At 44.3% G+C, this 20,538-nt stretch overlaps 1 protein-coding gene across 1 annotated transcript in view; it reads left to right on the forward strand.

Moving 5' to 3' along the window:
- The window catches only part of BTD (biotinidase), a 57,175-nt gene extending 37,536 nt beyond the window's left edge, over nucleotides 1–19,639 (forward strand). Inside the window, exon 4 of the mRNA XM_077268854.1 lies at nucleotides 17,309–19,639. Coding sequence (XP_077124969.1) covers nucleotides 17,309–18,484 — 1,176 coding nt within the window. The 3' untranslated portion in view covers nucleotides 18,485–19,639. The remainder of the gene's footprint in view (nucleotides 1–17,308) is intronic.
- Nucleotides 19,640–20,538: the final 899 nt, after the last annotated feature.

The following is a 20,538-nucleotide window of genomic DNA, read 5'->3' on the forward strand; positions in this document are numbered from 1 at the left end:
AATAACCTATTTGACCAACGTTCTCCGATCTACCTGGTGTCATTCATTAAGCAATCTAGATCTTGGTCACATAACTGATAGAGAGTTGTCAGATATCCTCTGTTTCCTGGTAGGTAACATTGAAGATAAAAGGCTGAAATTGTACAATCTATAAACACAACCCTGAAGCTTTGATTCAGCGAGAACATGGCTTGTCTAATATCATTACTGACATCAAAGAGAAGGAACACTTTAGAGGCACAGTATGTTGAATTGGATGCTGCGCTTGTGTTCTTGGTTTTGTTTGTCTAAGTGAAGATAAAAGAAAGTTACATGTCAATGACAAACTATTGCATCCATCAAGATGTTCTGCCCTGCTTCCCCTAAGTATGAAAATTATCTTTTACTTTTATTCCTATAGCGTTACATGACAACTAATAGTAATCTTAAAACTGTGTAGTGTTATATTATATTACATAATTTTAATAATTAGAATTGCAGACTTTTATGGTGTATTTACCTAGAAATTCCCTCAAACTTTTAAAGGGAATCTGTCACCTACTTTTCCATATATAAGCTGCAGCCACTGCCTTTAGGGCTTATCTACAGCATTCTGTAATACTGTAGATAAGCCCCCCATGTAACCTGAAAGATAAGAAAAACAAGTTATATTATACTCACCCAGGGGCGGCCCGGTCCGATGGGTGTTGCGGTCCGGGTCCGGCGCCTCCCATCTTCATGCAATGACGTCCTCTACGTTGCTACCTGTCGCAGCTCCTGCGCAGGCGTACTTTGTCTGCCCTGTTGAGGGCAGAGCAAAGTACTGCAGTGTGCAGGCGCAGGGAGAGGTCAGAGAGGCACAGCGCCTGCGCACTGCAGTACTTTGCTCTGCCCTCAACAGGTCAGATAAAGTACTCCGGAGCCGTGACAGGAATCAAGGAAGAGGATGTCATCGCATGAAGATTGGAAGCTCCGGACCCCGACGCCCATCGGACCAGACACCCCCCCCCCCCCCAGTTGAGTATAATCTAACTTTTTTTTCTTATCTTTGAGTTTACATCGGGGGCTTATCTACAGCATTACAGAATGCTGTAGATAAGCCCCTAATGGTGGTGGCCGCAGCTTATATACGAAAAAGTAGGTGCGATCCGGAGGACACCTTTTGAGTTCCAGTGTGAGTTTCTTTGGACATTAAAATACTTTGTTTTTAACTTTCCTGGGTTCCTGCCTGTCTGTCACACTGCACCATCCCTGCTGCACTACAAGACACAATAGATTACTGATCTATGTGTTGATGAAGAGTCCAGCACCGACTTAAAAATTCCAAACTTGGCACAGTATGAAAAAAATAGAGCTTCCTTTTATTTGTGCATCCAGACAAAAATTAATTATGAACATTTTCGGTCCAACATAGGACCTTCATCAGAACATTCTTCAACATGAACTGGATATGGAGGAATGCTCAGTATGAGCAAATGAGCGCTGGATTATTTTTACCTGCTGCAATGGATATGTGCTGGAGGACTGCTGGATATCACACGGCAGGAAAAGCGCATCAGGCAGGAGCAGGTCAATTGCAGGTGAGCAGCGCTGTGTGTCCAGGTTCTTGCGGTCAAGACGCCGTGCAGCAGGAGGAACGCTGAACACTGACACACAGCGCTTTTTTTTTTTTTTTTCATACTGAGTGCCAAGTTTGTTACTACATTGACGGGTTGGACGCCTGACTTGAGCACCAACAGCACCACTACTGTAGAGGGCCGTGTACCTCTATACTATTAAAAATTCCAAAGCTATCTATAGAACATAAAATGATATGCCGATGGGTATTGTCTATATTACACCTTAAGAAATGGAGGGGATATTGTATGTTGAGACAAGGTTAGTGTGGGATGCTTAGTTCATTCCAATTCCAGGTTAAAGGGACTCTGTCACCTGAATTTGGAGGGAACAATTTTCAGCCATAGGGGCGGGGTTTTCGGGTGTTTGATTCACCCTTTCCTTACCCGCTGGCTGCAATATTGGATTGAAGTTCATTCTCTGTCCTCCGTAGTACATGCCTGCACAAGGCAATCTTATTTTATATAAATAAATAATAATAATAAAATAGTAGCCGCAAGTCATCTAGCTGCGGCAAGGAAAATTAAATCTCCGAGCAGTCATAAATACTCGGGGATAACCCGAACAACAGGTATACTTGCTCATCACTATTAGCCATCTGTGGTGTAACTAGATTCCAATGGGGGGCCCCGGTGCTAAAATTGGACCTTGATTTCAAATTCCATGGCCTGTATGCATGCTCACCACGCATGAGTCCATTGCTGAACAAAAAGCATTTCCAAGCGCATTCAAAGTTTGCTCAACAACACTTAGAGAAGTCTTTACAATACTGGGAGAATATAGTCTGGTCAGATGAGACCAAAATGGAACTCTTTGGATGCCATATTAGACACCATGTTAAAACACCATACCAACGATTAAGTTTGGAAGAGGGAACATCATAGTGTGGGGATGTTTTTCAGCATACGGCACTGGCAAACTTCATGTAATTGAAGGAAGAATGAATGGACAAATGTACAGAGATATTTTGGGGTAAAAATGCCAGGGTGATGATGATAAAAATGGAGTGGACAATTCAGCCAGACAATGATCCCAAAAACACAGCCAAGGAACCTCTCAATTGGTTTCAGATAACAAAAATAATGCTGTTAGAATGGCCTAGCCAATCACCTATAGAAAATTTATGGAATCAGCTGAAGCTCAAAATTCATAGGAGCCTACGGGACCTACAGGATTTGAAGAGTGTTTGTGTGGAATAATGGGCCAAAATGACACCTGAGTAATGCCTGTGACAAGTTTCTCAACTTATAGAATGCTTATCTTGAACCTGTCATCATCAACAAAGGCTCTTGTACGAAGCAAAAAATTACATTTCAGTAATTGTTTTCAATATTTTTTCACTGTGTCATTTCTCATTATTACACAGCTTTTGGACATCTATGGTTTAATTTGTTTGTCTATGTGGATTGCATGTGTTATTGTCACGACTGTTGTCGGTTGTCTCGGGACCAGGTGCTCCTTCCCTGTCCCTAACCCTAGGGGCAACCTAGATTACTTTTGATAGTGAAGACGCCAGGGCCACGTACCTTGCCTTAGCTTATGATTCTGCTCTCAGTCTGTACCCTCCCCACCCAGGAAAGAGGGGAGTAGTCGTGTACCATAAAACACTAACCAGACTAACAAGGTAATACGAACAGGGGTAACGAAAAATTCCAAACATACAAATATACTCACACATACAACAGAGGAATGCAGTTGGGGTGTGGAGGATGGGGTTAAATCACTTTGGTTTACTTTAGGAGAAGAAAGGGAATTATCACACACTCAAAACCTAGCAACAATCACAGATAAATCCGCCACCCGCCTTCTCCAATAACAAACAACAACCTCCAGCCATGCAGCATAAGCTTGCGCTGACAATGAGTGCTAGCCAGGGCCCAGATTATATAGGAGATGGAAGTGGCTAATAGTGCACAGCTGAGAGCCTAAACACAGGAAAGCTTCCATTAATCCCTTTACCCCCAAGGGTGGTTTGCACATTAATGACCGGGCCAATTTTTACAATTCTGACCACTGTCCCTTTATGAGGTTATAACTCTGGAACGCTTCAACGGATCTTGGCGATTCTGACACTGTTTTCTCATGACATATTGTACTTCATGATAGTGGTAAAATTTCTTCGATTATATCTTGCGTTTATTTGTGAAAAAAACGGAAATTTGGGGAAAATTTTGAAAATTTCGCAATTTTCCAACTTTGAATTTTTATGCCCTTAAATCACAGAGATATGTCACACAAAATACTTAATAGGTAACATTTCCCACACGTCTACTTTACATCAGCACAATTTAGGAACCAAAATTTTTTTTTGTTAGGGAGTTATAAGAGTTAAAAGTTGACCAGCAATTTCTCATTTTTACAACACAATTTTTTTTTTAGGGGCCACATCTCATTTGAAGTCATTTTGAGGGGTCTATATGACAGAAAATACCCAAGTGTGACACCATTCTAAAAACTGCACCCATCAAGGTGCCCAAAACCACATGCAAGAAATTTATTAACCCTTCAGGTGTTTCACAGGAATTTTTGGAATATTTAAATAAAAATTAACATTTAAATTTTTTTTTACACAAAATTGATTTCAGCTCCAATTTGTTTTATTTTACCAAGGGTAACAGGAGAAAATGGACCCCAAAAGTTGTTGTACAATTTGTCCTGAGTACGCTGATACCCCATATGTGGGGGTAAACCACTGTTTGGGCGCACCGCAGAGCTCGGAAGGGAATTTGACTTTTCAATGCAAAATTGACTGGAATTGAGATGGGACGCCATGTTGCGTTTGGAGAGCCCCTGATGTGCCTAAACATTGAAACCCCCCACAAGTGACACCATTTTGGAAAGTAGACCCCCTAAGGAACTTATGTAGATGTGTGGTGAGCACTTTGACCCACCAAGTGCTTCACAGAAGTTTATAATGCAGAGCCGTAAAAATAAAAAAATCATATTTTTTCACAAATTATTTTTTGCCCCCAATTTTTTATTTTCCCAAGGGTAAGAGAAGAAATTAGACCACAAAAGTTGTTGTGCAATTTGTCCTGAGTACGCCGATACCCCATATGTGGGGGTAAACGACTGGGCGCATGGCAGAGCTCGGAAGGGAAGGAGCGCCATTTGACTTTTCAATGCAAAATTGACTGGAATTGAGATGGGACGCCATGTCGCGTTTGGAGAGCCCCTGATGTGCCTAAACATTAAACCCCCCCACAAGTGACACCATTTTGGAAAGTAGACCCCCTAAGGAACTTATCTAGATGTGTTTTGAGAGCTTTGATCCCCCAAGTGTTTCACTACAGTTTATAACTAGTGTTGAGCATTCCGATACCGCAAGTATCGGGTATCGGCCGATATTTGCTGTATCGGAATTCCGATACCGAGATCCGATACTTTTGTGGTATCGGTATCGAAACAACATTAATGTAAAAATGTGTAAAAGAAAGAATTAAAATAAAAAATATTGCTATACTCACCTCTCCGACGCACGTTACCGAGGGAAGCGGCAGCGTTCTTTGTTTAAAATTTGCGCTTTTCTTTCCTTACGTGAAGTCCCGGCTTTGTGATTGGTTGCGTCGCAATGGGCGACGCAACCAATCACAGCAAGCCGTGACGTAATTTCAGGTCCTTAAGGATTTTAAAATTACGTCCCGGCTTTGTGATTGGTTGCGTCGCAGTCACATGGGCGACGCAACCAATCACAAGCCGTGACGTCACGGGAGGCTGGACACGCGCGCATTTTAAAATGCGCGCTTGTCCAGCCTCCCGTGACGTCCCGGCTTGTGATTGGTTGCGTCGCGATCAACCAATCACAAGCCAGGAGGCTGGACAAGCGCGCATTTTAAAATGCGCGCGTGTCCAGCCTCCCGGCTTGTGATTGGTTGCTTCGCGGTCAACCAATCACAAGCCGGGAGGCTGGACACGCGCGCATTTTAAAATGCGCGCTTGTCCAACCTCCCGTGACGTCCCGGCTTGTGATTGGTTGCTTCGCGGTCAACCAATCACAAGCCGGGACGTAATTTTAAAATCCTGAAGGACCTGAAATTACGTCACGGCTTGCTGTGATTGGTTGCGTCGCCCATGTGACTGCGACGCAACCAATCACAACGCCGGAACGTAATTTTAAAATCCTGAAGGACCTGAAATTACGTCACGGCTTGCTGTGATTGGTTGCGTCCCGGCCACATGGGCGGCACGCGACCAATCACAAGCCGGGACTTCACGTAAAGGAAAGAAAAGCGCGAATTTTAAACACAGAACGCTGCCGCTTCCCTCGGTAAGGTGCAGGCTGCGTCGGAGAGGTGAGTGTATCAATATTTTTTATTTTAATTCTTTCTTTTACACATTAATATGGTTCCCAAGGCCTGAAGGAGAGTTTCCTCTCCTTCAGACCCTGGGAACCATCAGGGATACCGTCCGATACATGAGTCCCATTGACTTGTATTGGTATCGGGTATCTGTATCGGATTGGATCCGATACTTTGCCGGTATCGGCCGATACTTTCCGATACCGATACTTTCAAGTATCGGACGGTATCGCTCAACACTATTTATAACGCAGAGCCGTGAAAATCAAAATTCTTTTTTTTTTTTTCACAAAAATGATTTTTAGCCCCCAAATTTATATTTTCCCAAGGGTTACAAGAGAAATTGGACCCCAAAAGTTGTTGTCCAATTTGTCCCGAGTACGCTGATGCCCCATATGTTGGGGTAAACCCCTGTTTGGGCGCACGGGAAAGCTCGGAAGGGAAGGAGCACTGTTTTACTTTTTCAATGCAGAATTGGCTGGAATTGAGATCGGACGCCATGTCACGTTTGGAGAGCCCCTGATGTGCCTAAACAGTGGAAAGTCCCCAATTCTAACTGAAACCCTAATCCAAACACACCCCTAACCCTAATCCCAACGGTAACCCTAACCACACCCCTAACCCTGACACACCCCTAACTCTAATCCCAGCCCTAATCCCAACCGTAAATGTAATCCTAACCCTAACTTTAGCCCCAACCCTAACCCTAATGGGAAAATGGAAATAAATACCTTTTTTTAATTTTATTATTTTTCCCTAACTAAGGGGGTGATGAAGGGAGGTTTGATTTACTTTTATAGCATTTTTTATAGCAGATTTTTATGATTGGCAGCCGTCACACACTAAAAGACGCTTTTTATAGCAAAAAAGTTTTTGCGTCTCCACATTTTGAGACCTATAATTTTTCCATATTTTGGTCCACAGAGTCATGTGAGGTCTTGTTTTTTGCGGGACGAGTTGACATTTTTAATGGTAACATTTTCGGACACGTGACAGTTTTTGATCGCTTTTTCCAGGACGTCCCTCCTGACAGCACCATGAAGGAAGTCTCCCCCCCTCCTTGCTGGGACAGGAAACACACGAGAGTTTAAATATCCGGTACCACCCCTCACTCCTCAGTGTTTTTCCTGTCCCTGCATGGAGGGACACACGAAGAGGAGCAGCATGCTTACCGAGCTCAGGGGGATCGTGCGGTCATCCAGAGCCTTCCCCCTGTCAAATGGCTCAGGGTCGAAACTCCCCAGCGGGGAGTCCCCCTACCCCAAAGGCGCGGAGCGGGACTAAGCTCCGGGATTGAACCGCTCCTCCCAGTGGGAGGCTCTCGGTTCACGACGCGGCAGCGATCCCGAAAGGTCTCCAGGCTGCAGGCGTAGTTTGGGAGTCGCTACAGCCGGCCGGCACTTCCTGATCTAAGGAGCCGCGTCCCTTCCGGTTTTGTCAGAGCCGGCGAAATGTCACTTCCGGTGGCGTTCTAAGAGCGGGGAATTCAAACACTCCACGGTGGAGAACGCTGAGCAGAGCGGTCGCTGGTGTGTAGCGTCCAGCTTTGGGCGGTGGTGCGTTGTATACCTCAAAATCGGATATGGAAGACCGAATTGAAGAGGAAGGGGTAAGTCTGCCTGTGGCAGTATACCCTTACATCACAAAATACCGCACACCTTCTAGCCTATTACTCCCTATCTTATGTTGTCTAGGATAAGGGAAACCCCGCTGCTCCCCCTGCTACAGCTAAAAAATCTGGGAAGGCCAGGGCTAAGAGCATCAGATGTCCTGTATGCCATGTAAAGCTCCCAGATTCCCATGGCAAGACCCTCTGTACAGCCTGTACTTCTAAGTTCATGAAGGACGAGCAGTCGTCTCTGCTATCCGAGATGAGGTCCCTAATAAGGGAAGAGGTTCAGGCCTCTATATCCAGCCTCTCACATTCACGCCCGGCCAGTCCTATAGTGGGTCGCAAACGTGCCAGACGGGAGGAACCCCAGGGGGAGCCAGAGTATTCTTCTGATGAAGGTTCCGAACTCAGGGATTCGCCATCAGAAGAGGAGGGAGAAATCCCAGTAGGAAGCCAGGATCAGAACAGGAAGTATCTCTTCCAGTCTGAAGAAACGGACGAACTCGTACAGGCAGTACGAAATACGATGCAGATCGAGGACACTTCCAAACCGCAGTCCAGACAGGACTTGATGTTTGGGGGACTAGTGGCTCGGAATCAGACTGTATTTCCTATAAGTGATCATATCAAAGCTATGATCCTGGAAGAGTGGAAAGAGGCCGAGCGTCGTTTGGTTCTGTCACGTGACTTTAAAGGCCGCTTGCCATTTGATCTCGAAGTCAAGTTATGGGAGGAGGTCCCTAAAATTGACGTTCCTGTTGCTAAAGTCACCAAGAAAACTGCTATACCATTTGAAGACTCCTCCAGTCTTCGTGACCCTATGGATAGGAAGGCGGACATTCTCCTGAAAAGGGCCTGGGAGGCATCTGCGGCCCTGATCAGAACAAACATAGCAGCCACCTCGGTGGCCAGGTCTATGTATCTGTGGATGGGGCAGTTGGAAGAGCAATTAGCTAATAAGACCCCTAGATCATGATAGGAAGAGAATGCAAAATATCTGAAGTCCGCTATGGCATTCCTTTCAGATATGACAGCAGAGTCAGTCAGATTTTCAGCTCGTAACAGCTCTCTATCTAATGCAGCTAGGCGGGCAGTATGGCTGAGATCCTGGTCTGGTGACAATGCATCTAAGTCCAAACTCTGTTCTATTCCATTTTCGGTAAAGAGGGTGTTTGGACCGGCTCTGGACTCTATCCTTGAGTCAGCATCCGATAAAAAGAAAGGGTTTCCGGAGGATAAACCCAGACGACCCCTGCCTTTTCGGAGAAGTTTCTTCTCCAAGAAACAGTTTGATCCGAGAGGCCAAGGTCGGTCCAGCAGAGGATCCTACAGAGGCTCCCGTGGACAGGGTGGCAGAAACAAAGGCTTTTTCTTTAGTCCATCCACTAGAAATAAGCCACAATGACGCCACCAGCATTGGGGGAAGACTGCGGAGGTTTGCAAAAAACTGGGCTCAGATTACTCAGAACCAGTGGGTTCTCAGAACTGTGTCAGACGGATACAGCATAGAGCTTTACTCCCCTCCCCCAGAAAGGTACATCGCTCCTACTATAGTCACGGCAGAGTCGGCCATACTAAAAGACTTAGGCTAGTTTCACACTAGCGTTAACTGCAATACGTCGCAAATGCGTCGTTTTGCCGAAAATACGCATCCAGCAAAAGTTCTTGCTGGATACGTTTTTTCGTCATAGACTAACATTAGCGACGCATTTGCGACGCATTGCCAAACGTCGCGTCCGTTTTGCGACGCTTGGGCGTGTGGTAGCGGACCGTCGGGAGAAAAAAACGTTTTTTGCTCCCGACGGTCCACTTTTTCCGACCGCGCATGCGCGGCCGGAACTCCGCCCCCACCTCCCCGCACTTCCCCGCACCTCACAATGGGGCAGCGGATGCGTGGGAAAAATGCATCCGCTGCCCCTGTTGTGCGGCAGAGACCACCCTAGCGTCGGGAACGTCGGCCCGACGCACAGCGACGGGTTGTTCCCGACGCTAGTGTGAAACTAGCCTTACAGGTCATGCTCAGGAGAGAGGTAATAATCCCGGTCCCTCAGTCAGAGATAGGAAAAGGGCACTACTCCTCCCTATTCACTATCACAAGGCCGTCGGGCGACACTTGCACCATAATAAATCTAAAGCCTTTGAATGCCTGGGTGAGATACAAACGGTTTCGAATGGAATCCATTCGATCAGCAGTTCAGCTCATAAATCAGGATGCGGTTATGTGTACTATCGACCTAAAGAGGGCCTATTATCAGGTCCCAGTACATTCCTCATCTCAGAATCTGCTGAGGTTTGCAGTAGCGCTGCCATCAGGGACCTTCCATTATCCGTTCCAGGGCCTCCCGTTCGGACTGGCTTCAGCTCCTCGTATTTTTACAAAGCTTGTATCAGAAATGGTGGCCTTCCTGCGAAACCAAGGCGTTATAATAATTCCGTATCTGGACGACTTTCTTCTCGTGGCAGATTCAGTAGATCTATTGGTGCCTCACAGAGCCCGAACAATCGCAGTAATGGAACATCTTGGATGGGTACTAAATTGGCAGAAGTCCGATTTACTACCAGAACGGAGGAAAACTTTCCTGGGTGTGTGTCTGGACTCCAGACTAAGAACGTCCTTTTTGCCAGATGTCAGGCGAGTGACAACTCAGACGCGGGTCAAGTATCTATTGGAGCATCGAGTCACCGTAAGAATGGCAATGAAAGTTCTCGGTCTAATGACAGCTTGTATACCATGCGTCAGGTGGGCTCAGAGCCATTCAAGACACCTGCAGAGGCAGATCCTGTCAGTGTGGGATCGACGTCAGTCTTCCCTAGAGGCTCCACTAAGGTTGTCAAGCTTAGCACGGAAATCTCTCCACTGGTGGACACATAGAGAACCTGAAGGTGGGTGTCCTATGGACCACCTCCCCCTACGTGGTCGTTACCACGGATGCCAGCGCATGGGGATGGGGAGCCCATCTACAGGGCAGAATCCTGCAAGACAGGTGGCCAGCAAGCATCAGAAGCAGATCTTCCAATTTCAAAGAGCTATATGCCGTCTGGCAAGCACTAAGACACAATCAGCTTACGCTCTCAGATCAACACGTAAGAATCTTCTCCGACAATATAACGACGGTTGCATTTCTAAACCATCAAGGAGGCCCAAGATATCAGCCACTGCAGGATCTCGCAGAGACGATTTTCAATTGGGCAGAGGACACAGTGTTATCGATAATGGCTATCCACCTAGAAGGCTCTCAAAATGTGGTAGCGGATTATCTAAGCAGACGGGATCTGCGTCCAACAGAGTGGGAATAGGAGCAGAGCATCTTCCGGACTTTGTCACCGATGGGGAACCCCCGATATCGACTTATTCGCAAACAGAAGAAACGCGAAGACCCCAAGATTCTTCTCTCTGAACCCAGCGGATCTCCCGGAAGGGATAGATGCACTGAGCCAGCAGTGGAACCAGCCTCTCTCATACGCGTTCCCTCCCCTGGCATTAATTCCAGCTGTCCTACGGAAAATCAAGGAGGATCAAGCAAAGGTCATCCTGATTGTCCCATTCTGGCCGAGAAGAAGCTGGTTTCCCGTACTGGGGACCTTAGCAGTCGACCATCCCGTCGAACTGCCTATCAAGGGGAGAGTCATCCACCAGGGTCCAGTATACCATCCAGACCCCAGCAGACTTCGTCTTTCAGCCTGGATCCTGAAAGGGACATCCTGAAATCAAAAGGCCTATCAGATCAGGTCATAACTACTATCCAAAGTAGTAGAAAACCTGTTACTTCAGCCATCTACCAGAAAATCTGGAAGCGGTTTTGTCTAGAAGGTGGCAGGTCCGACGTCGTATCAGGATCTCCGGACATTCCCTGCATACTGGACTTCCTTCAAAAGGGATTCAACCTGGGTCTTCGTCCCAGCACATTATAAGTCCAGATATCCGCACTAAGCTCATTTCTGGACTATCCGTTGGCATCTCACCCATGGATAATAAGGTTCATTCGGGCTACCCAACGAATGCGTCCTACCATTAGGCAGCTATTACCATCATGGGACCTTAACTTAGTCCTTAGAGCCCTGTGTAAAGGTGCTTACGCTATGGGGGATGATATGCCCATTTCTATCCGCACCCGGAAAATGGCTTTCTTAGTAGCTGTCACTACGGCCAGGAGGGTTGGAGAAATTCAGGCTTATGTACAAGGGATCCCTACCTCCAGATCAGGGATGATAGTCTAATTCTGAAATTAGATCCGTCATTTATCCCGAAGGTAGCCTCTATCAAAAATAGGAACCAGGCAATAATACTTCCTTCCTTTTGTAATAACCCTTCTAATGAGAGAGAGCGAGTCCTCCATTCCCTGGATGTCAGACAGGGGGTCCTGGACTATCTTAAAGCTACGGACTCTTGGCGTATAGATCCAAATCTTTTTATTCTTTTTGGGGGTAAGAACAAGGGTAAGAAGGCCTCTAAGGCCTCAATTGCACGTTGGATCACGGCCGTGATCTCAGAAGCTTATCAGTCAGAAGGCATGTCACCTCCAGTAGGTTTAAAAGCCCATTCTACTCGGGGAGTATCTGCCTCCTGGGCGGAGCATGCAGGAGCCTCAGTAGAACAAATCTGTAAGGCAGCTACATGGGCCAGGGCTGACACATTCTGTAGACATTATAAGCTTGATGTTATGTCCAGCCAGCACACGGCTTCTGGGAGGAAAGTCCTCCAAGCGGTAATCCCACCCTAAGGAGGGTCCTTTGGTACTCTCCATGGTGCTGTCAGGAGGGACGTCCTGGAAAATCGGTATTAGTCTTACCGGTAATTATGTTTCCAGGAGTCCATACTGACAGCACCGGTACTTCCCCCCCCCCCCCATTCTAGCTGTAATTTTGGTATAATCAGTTTGTGTGCCTATATACTATGTTATATGATTCATTCATTAAAATGTTTTATTTGCATCATTCCATGAGTTGGTCCTTGTTACAACACTGAGGAGTGAGGGGTGGTACCGGATATTTAAACTCTCGTGTGTTTCCTGTCCCAGCAAGGAGGAGGGGAGACGTCCTCCATGGTGCTGTCAGTATGGACTCCTGGAAACATAATTACCGGTAAGACTAATACCGATTTTATTCCGATTTTTGTGAGGCAGAATGACATAAAACCAGCTATTCATGAATTTCTTTTGGGGAGGCATTTATACCGTTCCACGTTTGGTAAAATTGATAAAGCAGTTTTATTCTTTGGGTCAGTACGATTACAGCGATACCTCATTTATATTATTTTTTTATGTTTTGGCGCTTTTATACGATAAAAACTATTTTATAGAATAAATAATTATTTTGGCATCGCTTTATTCTGAGGACTATAACTTTTTTATTTTTTCTTTGACGCTGTATGGCAGCTCGTTTTTTTGCGGGACAAGATGACGTTTTTAGTGGTACCATGGTTATTTATATCCGTCTTTTTGATCACGTGTTATTCCACTTTTTGTTCGGCGGTATGATTAATAAAGCGTTGTTTTTTGCCTCTTTTTTTTTTTTTTTTCCTACGGTGTTCACTGAAGGGGTTAACTAGTGACACAGTTTTATAGGTGGGGTCGTTACGGACGCGGCGATACTAAATATGTGTACTTTTATTGTTTGTTTTTTAAATTTAGATAAAGAAATGTATTTATGGGAATAATATTTTATTGTTTTTCTTTATTTAGGAATTTTTTTTTTTTTTACACATGTGGAAATTTTTATTTTATTTTTTCACTTTGTCCCGGGGGGGGGGGGGGACATCACAGATCGCTGATCTGACAGTTTGCACAGCACTCTGTCAGATCACCGATCTGACTTACAGCACTGCAGGCTTACCAAGTGCCTGCTCTAAGCAGGCACTTGGTAAGCCACCTGCCTCCCTGCAGGACCCGGATGCCGCGGCCATCTTGGATTCGGGCACCTGCAGCGAGGAGGAGGTAAGAGACCCTTGCAGCAATGCGATCATATCGCGTTGCTCCGGGGGTCTCAGGGAAGCCCGCAGGGAGCCCCCTCCCTGCGCGATGCTTCCCTGTATCGCCGGCACACCGCGATCATGTTTGATCGCGGTGTGCCGGGGGTTAATGTGCCGGGGGCGGTCTGTGACTGCTCCTGGCACATAGTGCCAGATGTCAGCTGCGATAGTCAGCTGACACTCGGCCGCGCTCCCCCCGCTCCCCCCGTGAGCACCGCCGATCACGCTGGACGCACTATCCCATCGGTGGACATACGGGCCCACCCCACCTTGACGGGATAGTACGTCCAATGTCAGAAAGGGGTTAACCCCTGTACTGCTAAAAGGAATTTACACCATTTAATAATAAATGGATTATCGTTGGAGAGGTGAGGAATATGGTGTTCTTTTGTTTGTTTTTTTACTGTAATAAATGGGGGAAAAAAGAGGGTCGGGGAATTTATTTCAAGTAAACATACAGCAAGAATAAAATCCTTATTTTCTTGAGAGACACTTTTCCTGGCCAGGAAGTTAATCGCCTTGCGTTGGATGGGCACCACACATCCATCTCTTAGGGCCTGGATAGAGCCGGTAAATTTAGTTGTGCCGTACGAGCATACTTTATATCAGAATAGAGGCTGTTTGGAGAAATTCAATAAAATCTGGGATTTGTGGTACTCCTCGTACCTCACCATGTCGTCACGTGGTTGAGGGCCTAGATTCAATATAACAAAGTTTGAGAAACTACATTATTCACGTGGAGCTTCAACGCTATTCTGTTAATGTGGTGGAGAGGGTTTTGTTTTGGCAGTAAAAATAGTTCTAGTTTTAGGATTGTTAGTATACAAGGCATACTATAATACCTTGAGTTTATATGATCCGATCGGTGTATTAAGATTTATGTCAATTAAACTATCATCAAAATGTAATTACACTGACTTGGAAATTTGTGAACGTGTATGTATACCTGATTTATGTGATTTAATAAACGAATTTAAAAAAAAAAAAGAATAAAATCCTTTATTTCAAAATGTACTATGGGGTTAGCAGTGGGGGCCTTATAGACCCCTCTCTCTAACCCCTGGGCTTGATGTTAGCTAATATTACAAGGCTGACATCAACCCCAACCCTATTATCCCACTTGCCACCGACACAGGGCAAGTGCAAGGCGAAGTTCCAAAATTGATGCATCTTATGGATGCACCATGTCTGTGGCAGCTGAGAGATGATGTTTAGTCTGGGAGGTGACCAATATCCATGGCCCCTTTCCAGGCTATATATCAGTCCACAGCGGTCTGTTTAGCTTTTGCTGGTTTTTGATTATAGGAGTTATAGGGGAACCCTACATCAATTTTTGGGAGGTGTCTCCCCTAAAATAACCAGTAAAGGCAAACAAACAGCTGTGAGCTGATATTAATAGCCTGGGAACATTTTTGGCTATTGGCCCTTTTCCCAGAATATTAACATCAGCCCCCAGCGGTCGGCTTTCCCTCTGCTGGTTCAAAAAATTACACGGGAGCCAACTTTTTTTTTTTAAATATTTATTTTATACATTATGTACACAGAGGGTGCTGAATACGATTCCCATCATTTGTCTCCTGGTCACGCTAAACCAAACCAGGCAACAATGATGAGCTGCCTTCAGCACCCACCACCTGGGAACAGCTAACTGTACAGCTTTTTCCAGGCACTGGTACATGCCACACGGGCACATGGAAGTGACTTATAGACAGCAAACAGATGCACAGCTATCACATACGTACATACGGATGGCAAACGGACCACAGATTTCACCAGTACAGTTTTTTTCCAGTACAGGAATTGCCAGAATGTGTGAAGGGGGCTTAACTGTAAATGATTTGCCATTCAGCTGCATCTTAGCATGCCATATACTGCCAGTCTTCTGAAGACCTGCATCTCACTGCACTTCTACCTGCTGGAGAGGAATTTTGTGATCTTGCTGGGAGACGTTCCAGACTTCACCAGCATCAGATTAAGGAATAGCAAAGCTGATTGATGGAGAAGCAGTAATTAGAGACTTCAGTATTCTCCCTCACCAATCAGAGAGCAGGAAGCAGACAGTGCAGCACCTTTGAGGAGGCTGCTGCAGTCTAACCTACAGCACGTGGAAGGACCTACACGGAAGATTGAATAGCTGCATGCAATCGGGTAGGATTATAATTGGGTATCTCTTCTTCTTAGATGTTTGGAGAGAGGCAGGGGTGTAGCTTAGTTAGCAGGTAGGGACACATATCCTGAGTCATGCAGAAATGGAAGTCATTTTCAGTATGCCTTATTCTGTGTAATTAAATCCAGCCTCAGGTACCCACCTCAGTATACCGCTAGCCACGCCTGCTTTTTCACTCCTGCAGCCTCATCTTCCTCCTTTACCCTTGTGTGCACTACAACTGCAGACAGTGCAGGGCTGTTTTAATATCACTGTGTAAGCTAAGGCTATGTTCGTATTGCATTTTACCATACGTTCATTGGCTCTTTTGGAGCTTATGGCCTATGCCCTGCAAAATGGTATTTGGGTAGGGCCATTGACTATAATGATGTTGATGTAGTCACAATTTGATCTGTTTGACAACATTTTAAGCTGTGTATGCCTTTTGGAGCAGAGCAACAAGATGTAGTCGACTATGGTGATGCATAGATACAATAAATTGGCCTGCACTCTGTCCAAATGCGAGGTTTGGTGGAATGGGCCCTTGAGACCCTGAGTCCAAATGAAGAGAATTCACCGCATACTCTATCCGTAAGGTGATGCCAAAAAGGAAATTTATCTATGCGGTAACACAAAGTATTCGTAGAGCAGAGAAGAGAAAAATGCCAGCTGCAAAGAGCAGACGCAGCCTAAGCACACTGTTTAAAGGGGCAAAGAGCTGGAGCGCTGCCCAGAACGTCCACTTCACAGGACCACTCAAGCATTTCTCAGCATAATGCGGCATATTGAATAAGAACGGAGATCGGTCGAAACGTCAAATAGAGTTGCTCAAATACGTTATTTTTCTTCTCTGCTCTACGAATATTGTGTGTGACCACATAATTAAATTTCCTTTTTGGCATCACCTTACGGATAGTGTGCGGTGAATTCTCTTCATATGGTGATGCATAAACGTGAATCCCATTTTGATGGTTTAAATCTGCAAGGAAAGCATATGAATGTTCCTGAAACTTCAGAAAAATAAAAAATTCAAACTCTCTTGTTACTGTAAAGTGTAGTGTTATTTTACTCTAGAAAATTGTGACGAAAACGCAGCTTGTGAACAAGCTGTAAGGATAGGTCGCATCTCGTGGGCCAGTGCTTTGTGCTTGCCCCCCAAACTAAAATTCACAAGCCAGCCCATGGTATGGGGGCCTTGGATAGTTCATTTTCAGGGGCGATAAGGATCCAACATGTCCGATTTCGCACTGACTATCATTTTGTTCCTCTACATATAAGCCACTGCCAGTCATGTCTAAGAATTTTTAAAAAGCAGATAACTGCTGACTTAAATATCCAGAGCTGTACAATGCCATTACATACAATTATAATTTTCCCCATACAACAGCCTGAAAGCATATTTTCCTCTTTTATTCTTTACAGAATCACCCATTGTTATCCTTGCAAAGCATGTAAAAGAGGTTGTCTCATTAAGAGATTCCATTTTCATATATCCTATTTGGCATTAATAGAAAAAGGAGGACTAAAAGATTGAATTTAATGCTCTAAGTAAGAAATTGAAGACTGGGGCATTGTGGAACAATTCCTTTCATTGTGTAAAATTTCTTTGCGCCTCAACTTATATGTAGTGTATAGGGCTAATAGTAACATTAAAAATGTCATAAATGGCTCTTTTGTATTATCCACAGGTCCTCCAGAGGCTTAGCTGTATGGCATCCAAAAGTGGTATGTTTGTGGTTGCAAATCTTGGAACGAAGAGCCCTTGTGACCACATGGACCCTCAGTGCCCACTGGATGGAAGATACCAGTTTAACACAGATGTTGTGTTTAATGACAAGGGTGTACTAGTTGCCAGTTACTTCAAGCAAAATCTATATTTTGAATTTGGTTTTGACACCCCTCCGGATGTCCAGTATGGGGCTTTTGATACACACTTTGGCAGGTTTGGACTCCTTACTTGCTTTGATATTTTGTTCTATGAGCCAGTTGTGAGTCTTCTTGAAAAGCATCAGGTGAAGCATCTCCTGTATCCCACGGCTTGGATGAATCAATTGCCTCTTCTTTCCTCTATTCAGATTCAGAGAGCCTTTGCTACCAGGTTCAGTGTAAACATCTTGGCTGCAAATATCCATCACACAACACTGGGAATGACTGGAAGTGGTATATTCAGTCCTTCACATTCCTCCTACCACTATGATATGGACACTGAAGAAGGTCATCTCATTGTAGCCAAAGTTCCAGTGAATCCATCAGAAGAAGAGACTGTAGGACATAATGGAGAGGTTTCACTTGAGTATGACAACTCGCTTGGAGGCAGTTACTTTCTCAATATGATCTGTGACGAGATGGACAAGACCGAACAATGTACGGAATCAAGAGAACCCCAACAAGATACTTTATTTCATGCCAAGATGATGTATGACAACTTCACTTTTATCCCCCTTAAAGACAATGATGGGAGAGTACATGTATGTTCTGGTACTCTGTGCTGCTTTCTTACTTACAGGAAACACCATGTGACCAATGAGCTTTACGCCCTTGGGGTATTCGATGGGCTACACACCGTGCATGGCACGTATTCCCTTCAGATTTGTGCACTAGTGAAATGTTACAGCCTGGATATGGAAACTTGTGGTGAAGAGGTGACAGATGCAAGCACCACCATGAGCTTCCAGTTATGGGGCAGGTTTGGTACTAAATATGTATTTCCTATGATTGTGACGTCAGGAGTCACTCTACAATTACCCGACCACTGGGGCTGGAAGGACCAGAGCTGGTATATCAATAAAACAGAACTGGAACTGGGGTTAGTAACCGCTGCACTGTATGGGAGGTACTACGAAAGAGACAATCATTTACGCTAATATCAGCTGGTTTATCATGCTGTAGGTAATTAACATACTTCCAGAAAGAACCTGCTCTATAAAAACATTTTCAACAGTATTGCCAGTTCTGCCCCTTCTGAGTGGTTGGATCGATAAGTGCATTCAGAACCAAAATGAATGTCGTTATGATAAATGTGAAACTTAAAACAAAAATGTAATTATTGTCAATTTTGCTTCCATGAATTGTTGCTGAACATTTTACTAGGGTGGTTTTGACTGTGAATGCAAAATGGAGTTAGTATCTTCAGGTGGTTCTCTAAGGCTGCTTTCACACATCAGTTTTTTGCCATCAGTCACAATCAGTCAAATGTTGGAAAAAAAAAAAAAGGATCCGTCACAGATTGTGAAAAACTGATGCAACGGATCCGACTAGCTGATCCAGATAATTGGATCCTAAAAAAAAATCTGAGCATGCTCAGTTAAAAAAAAATGGAATCCGTCGCCATAGGCTTCCATTCTAGCAAACGACGAACTGCGACGGATCCATCGCTGTCCGTTTTTTGGACAGACACACAAAATGTTACTATGTCCCTTTTCTCCGGCCGCCGGATAAACAATTTTCGACTGATCCGTGGAACGACGGATGAAACGTGAGGCCATCCGTCGCTAATGCAAGTCTATGAGGAAAAAAATTGATCCAACGGCAACATTCGCCGAATCTGTTTTTTTCAAAATTCGCCGGTTTGAGACTGACTGCAAAAGACTGATGTGTGAAAGCAGCGTTAGTCTCTCATGGAAAATAGGTGGTGCAGTCACACAGATTGATCTGGACAGAGGGTTGATGTTGCCATATGTCAAGCAGAGACATCAGTTTGCATCCTCTAAGGGGTTATTACTATATCAGCATTTTTGATACTACAGGTTTTGTCCTTTTGAGATATATATATATATATATATATATATATATATATATATATATATATATATATATATCTATCCGTGTGTATGATTTTTTTTTAACATGACATATTTGCTTTATTGTTTATACAGAGTAATTTTGATCAGGGGTGCTCATTTTTCAATGCCAATTATAGAGAGAATTTAAGCAAGTTGAAAGTGATCTCTAAAAGGTGTAAAGTTAGAGGACATATTTCCTTTGTATTTTATGCAAATAAATATATACAGTCCTGCTCATCGTTATTGTCATTATTGGCACCCATGAAGTGTAAGTACATAATGTGGAAAATCTCCTGGAAAAAAAATAAATAAATGAATCGAGTGAAAGTTTTTTCGTATAGAGTACACGTGTTAAATACAAAAAAATCAAATGATAAACAATAATTGAAAAAAAAAAATGGGAGGGAAAAATAGAAAAACCTAAAGCTTGCTGTGGTAAATCACAAATGAGAATCACCTGTGATTAATTGTTGGTGCCCATGAATTAGCCAATGAATGATGACTTCAGTGTTTTAAAAAGCCACCTGGTAGGCTCTGTTCCTTTTGTCACAAATGTGAAGACAAAGGAGCTGTCTGAGGACATCAGAACTGCAATTATTAGCAAACACAATACTTACAAAGGGCATAAGGCCATCTCCAAAGACCTCGGTATCCCAGTTTCAACAGTGCACAATGTGAAGAAGTTTGCCAAGCATATAACTGTTAAACTCCCTGGATGTGGGGGGAAAGAGAAAAATTGACAAGAGATGCCTTCAAAGGTTGATGCGAATTTTGGAAAAAAACACCATGTCACATATCCAAAGACCTGAAGGCCAACCTGAACAGTCTGGGGTCATGGTTTCAACAAGTACCATAAGTCACACACTAAACCAAGCAGAGCTTTATGGGCGAAAGCCAAGGAAGAAACAATTGGTAAAGAAAAGACATAAAAAGGAACGACTAATCCTTGTGAAAGAGTACCTTGACAAACCACAGTCCTTCTGGGAAAATGTTGTGTGGACAGATGAAACAGAAATTGAGCTTTTTGGCAATTATTTAGTTTTAGCTGAAGATCACGGCTCCTCCAGCAAGACAATGTCCCAAAGCGCACATCCAAAAGTACACAGGAATGGTTGAAAACAGAAATAATGGAGTGT

This window comes from Ranitomeya variabilis, chromosome 6 (genome assembly GCF_051348905.1).
Source record: "Ranitomeya variabilis isolate aRanVar5 chromosome 6, aRanVar5.hap1, whole genome shotgun sequence".
Lineage (NCBI taxonomy): Eukaryota > Metazoa > Chordata > Amphibia > Anura > Dendrobatidae > Ranitomeya > Ranitomeya variabilis.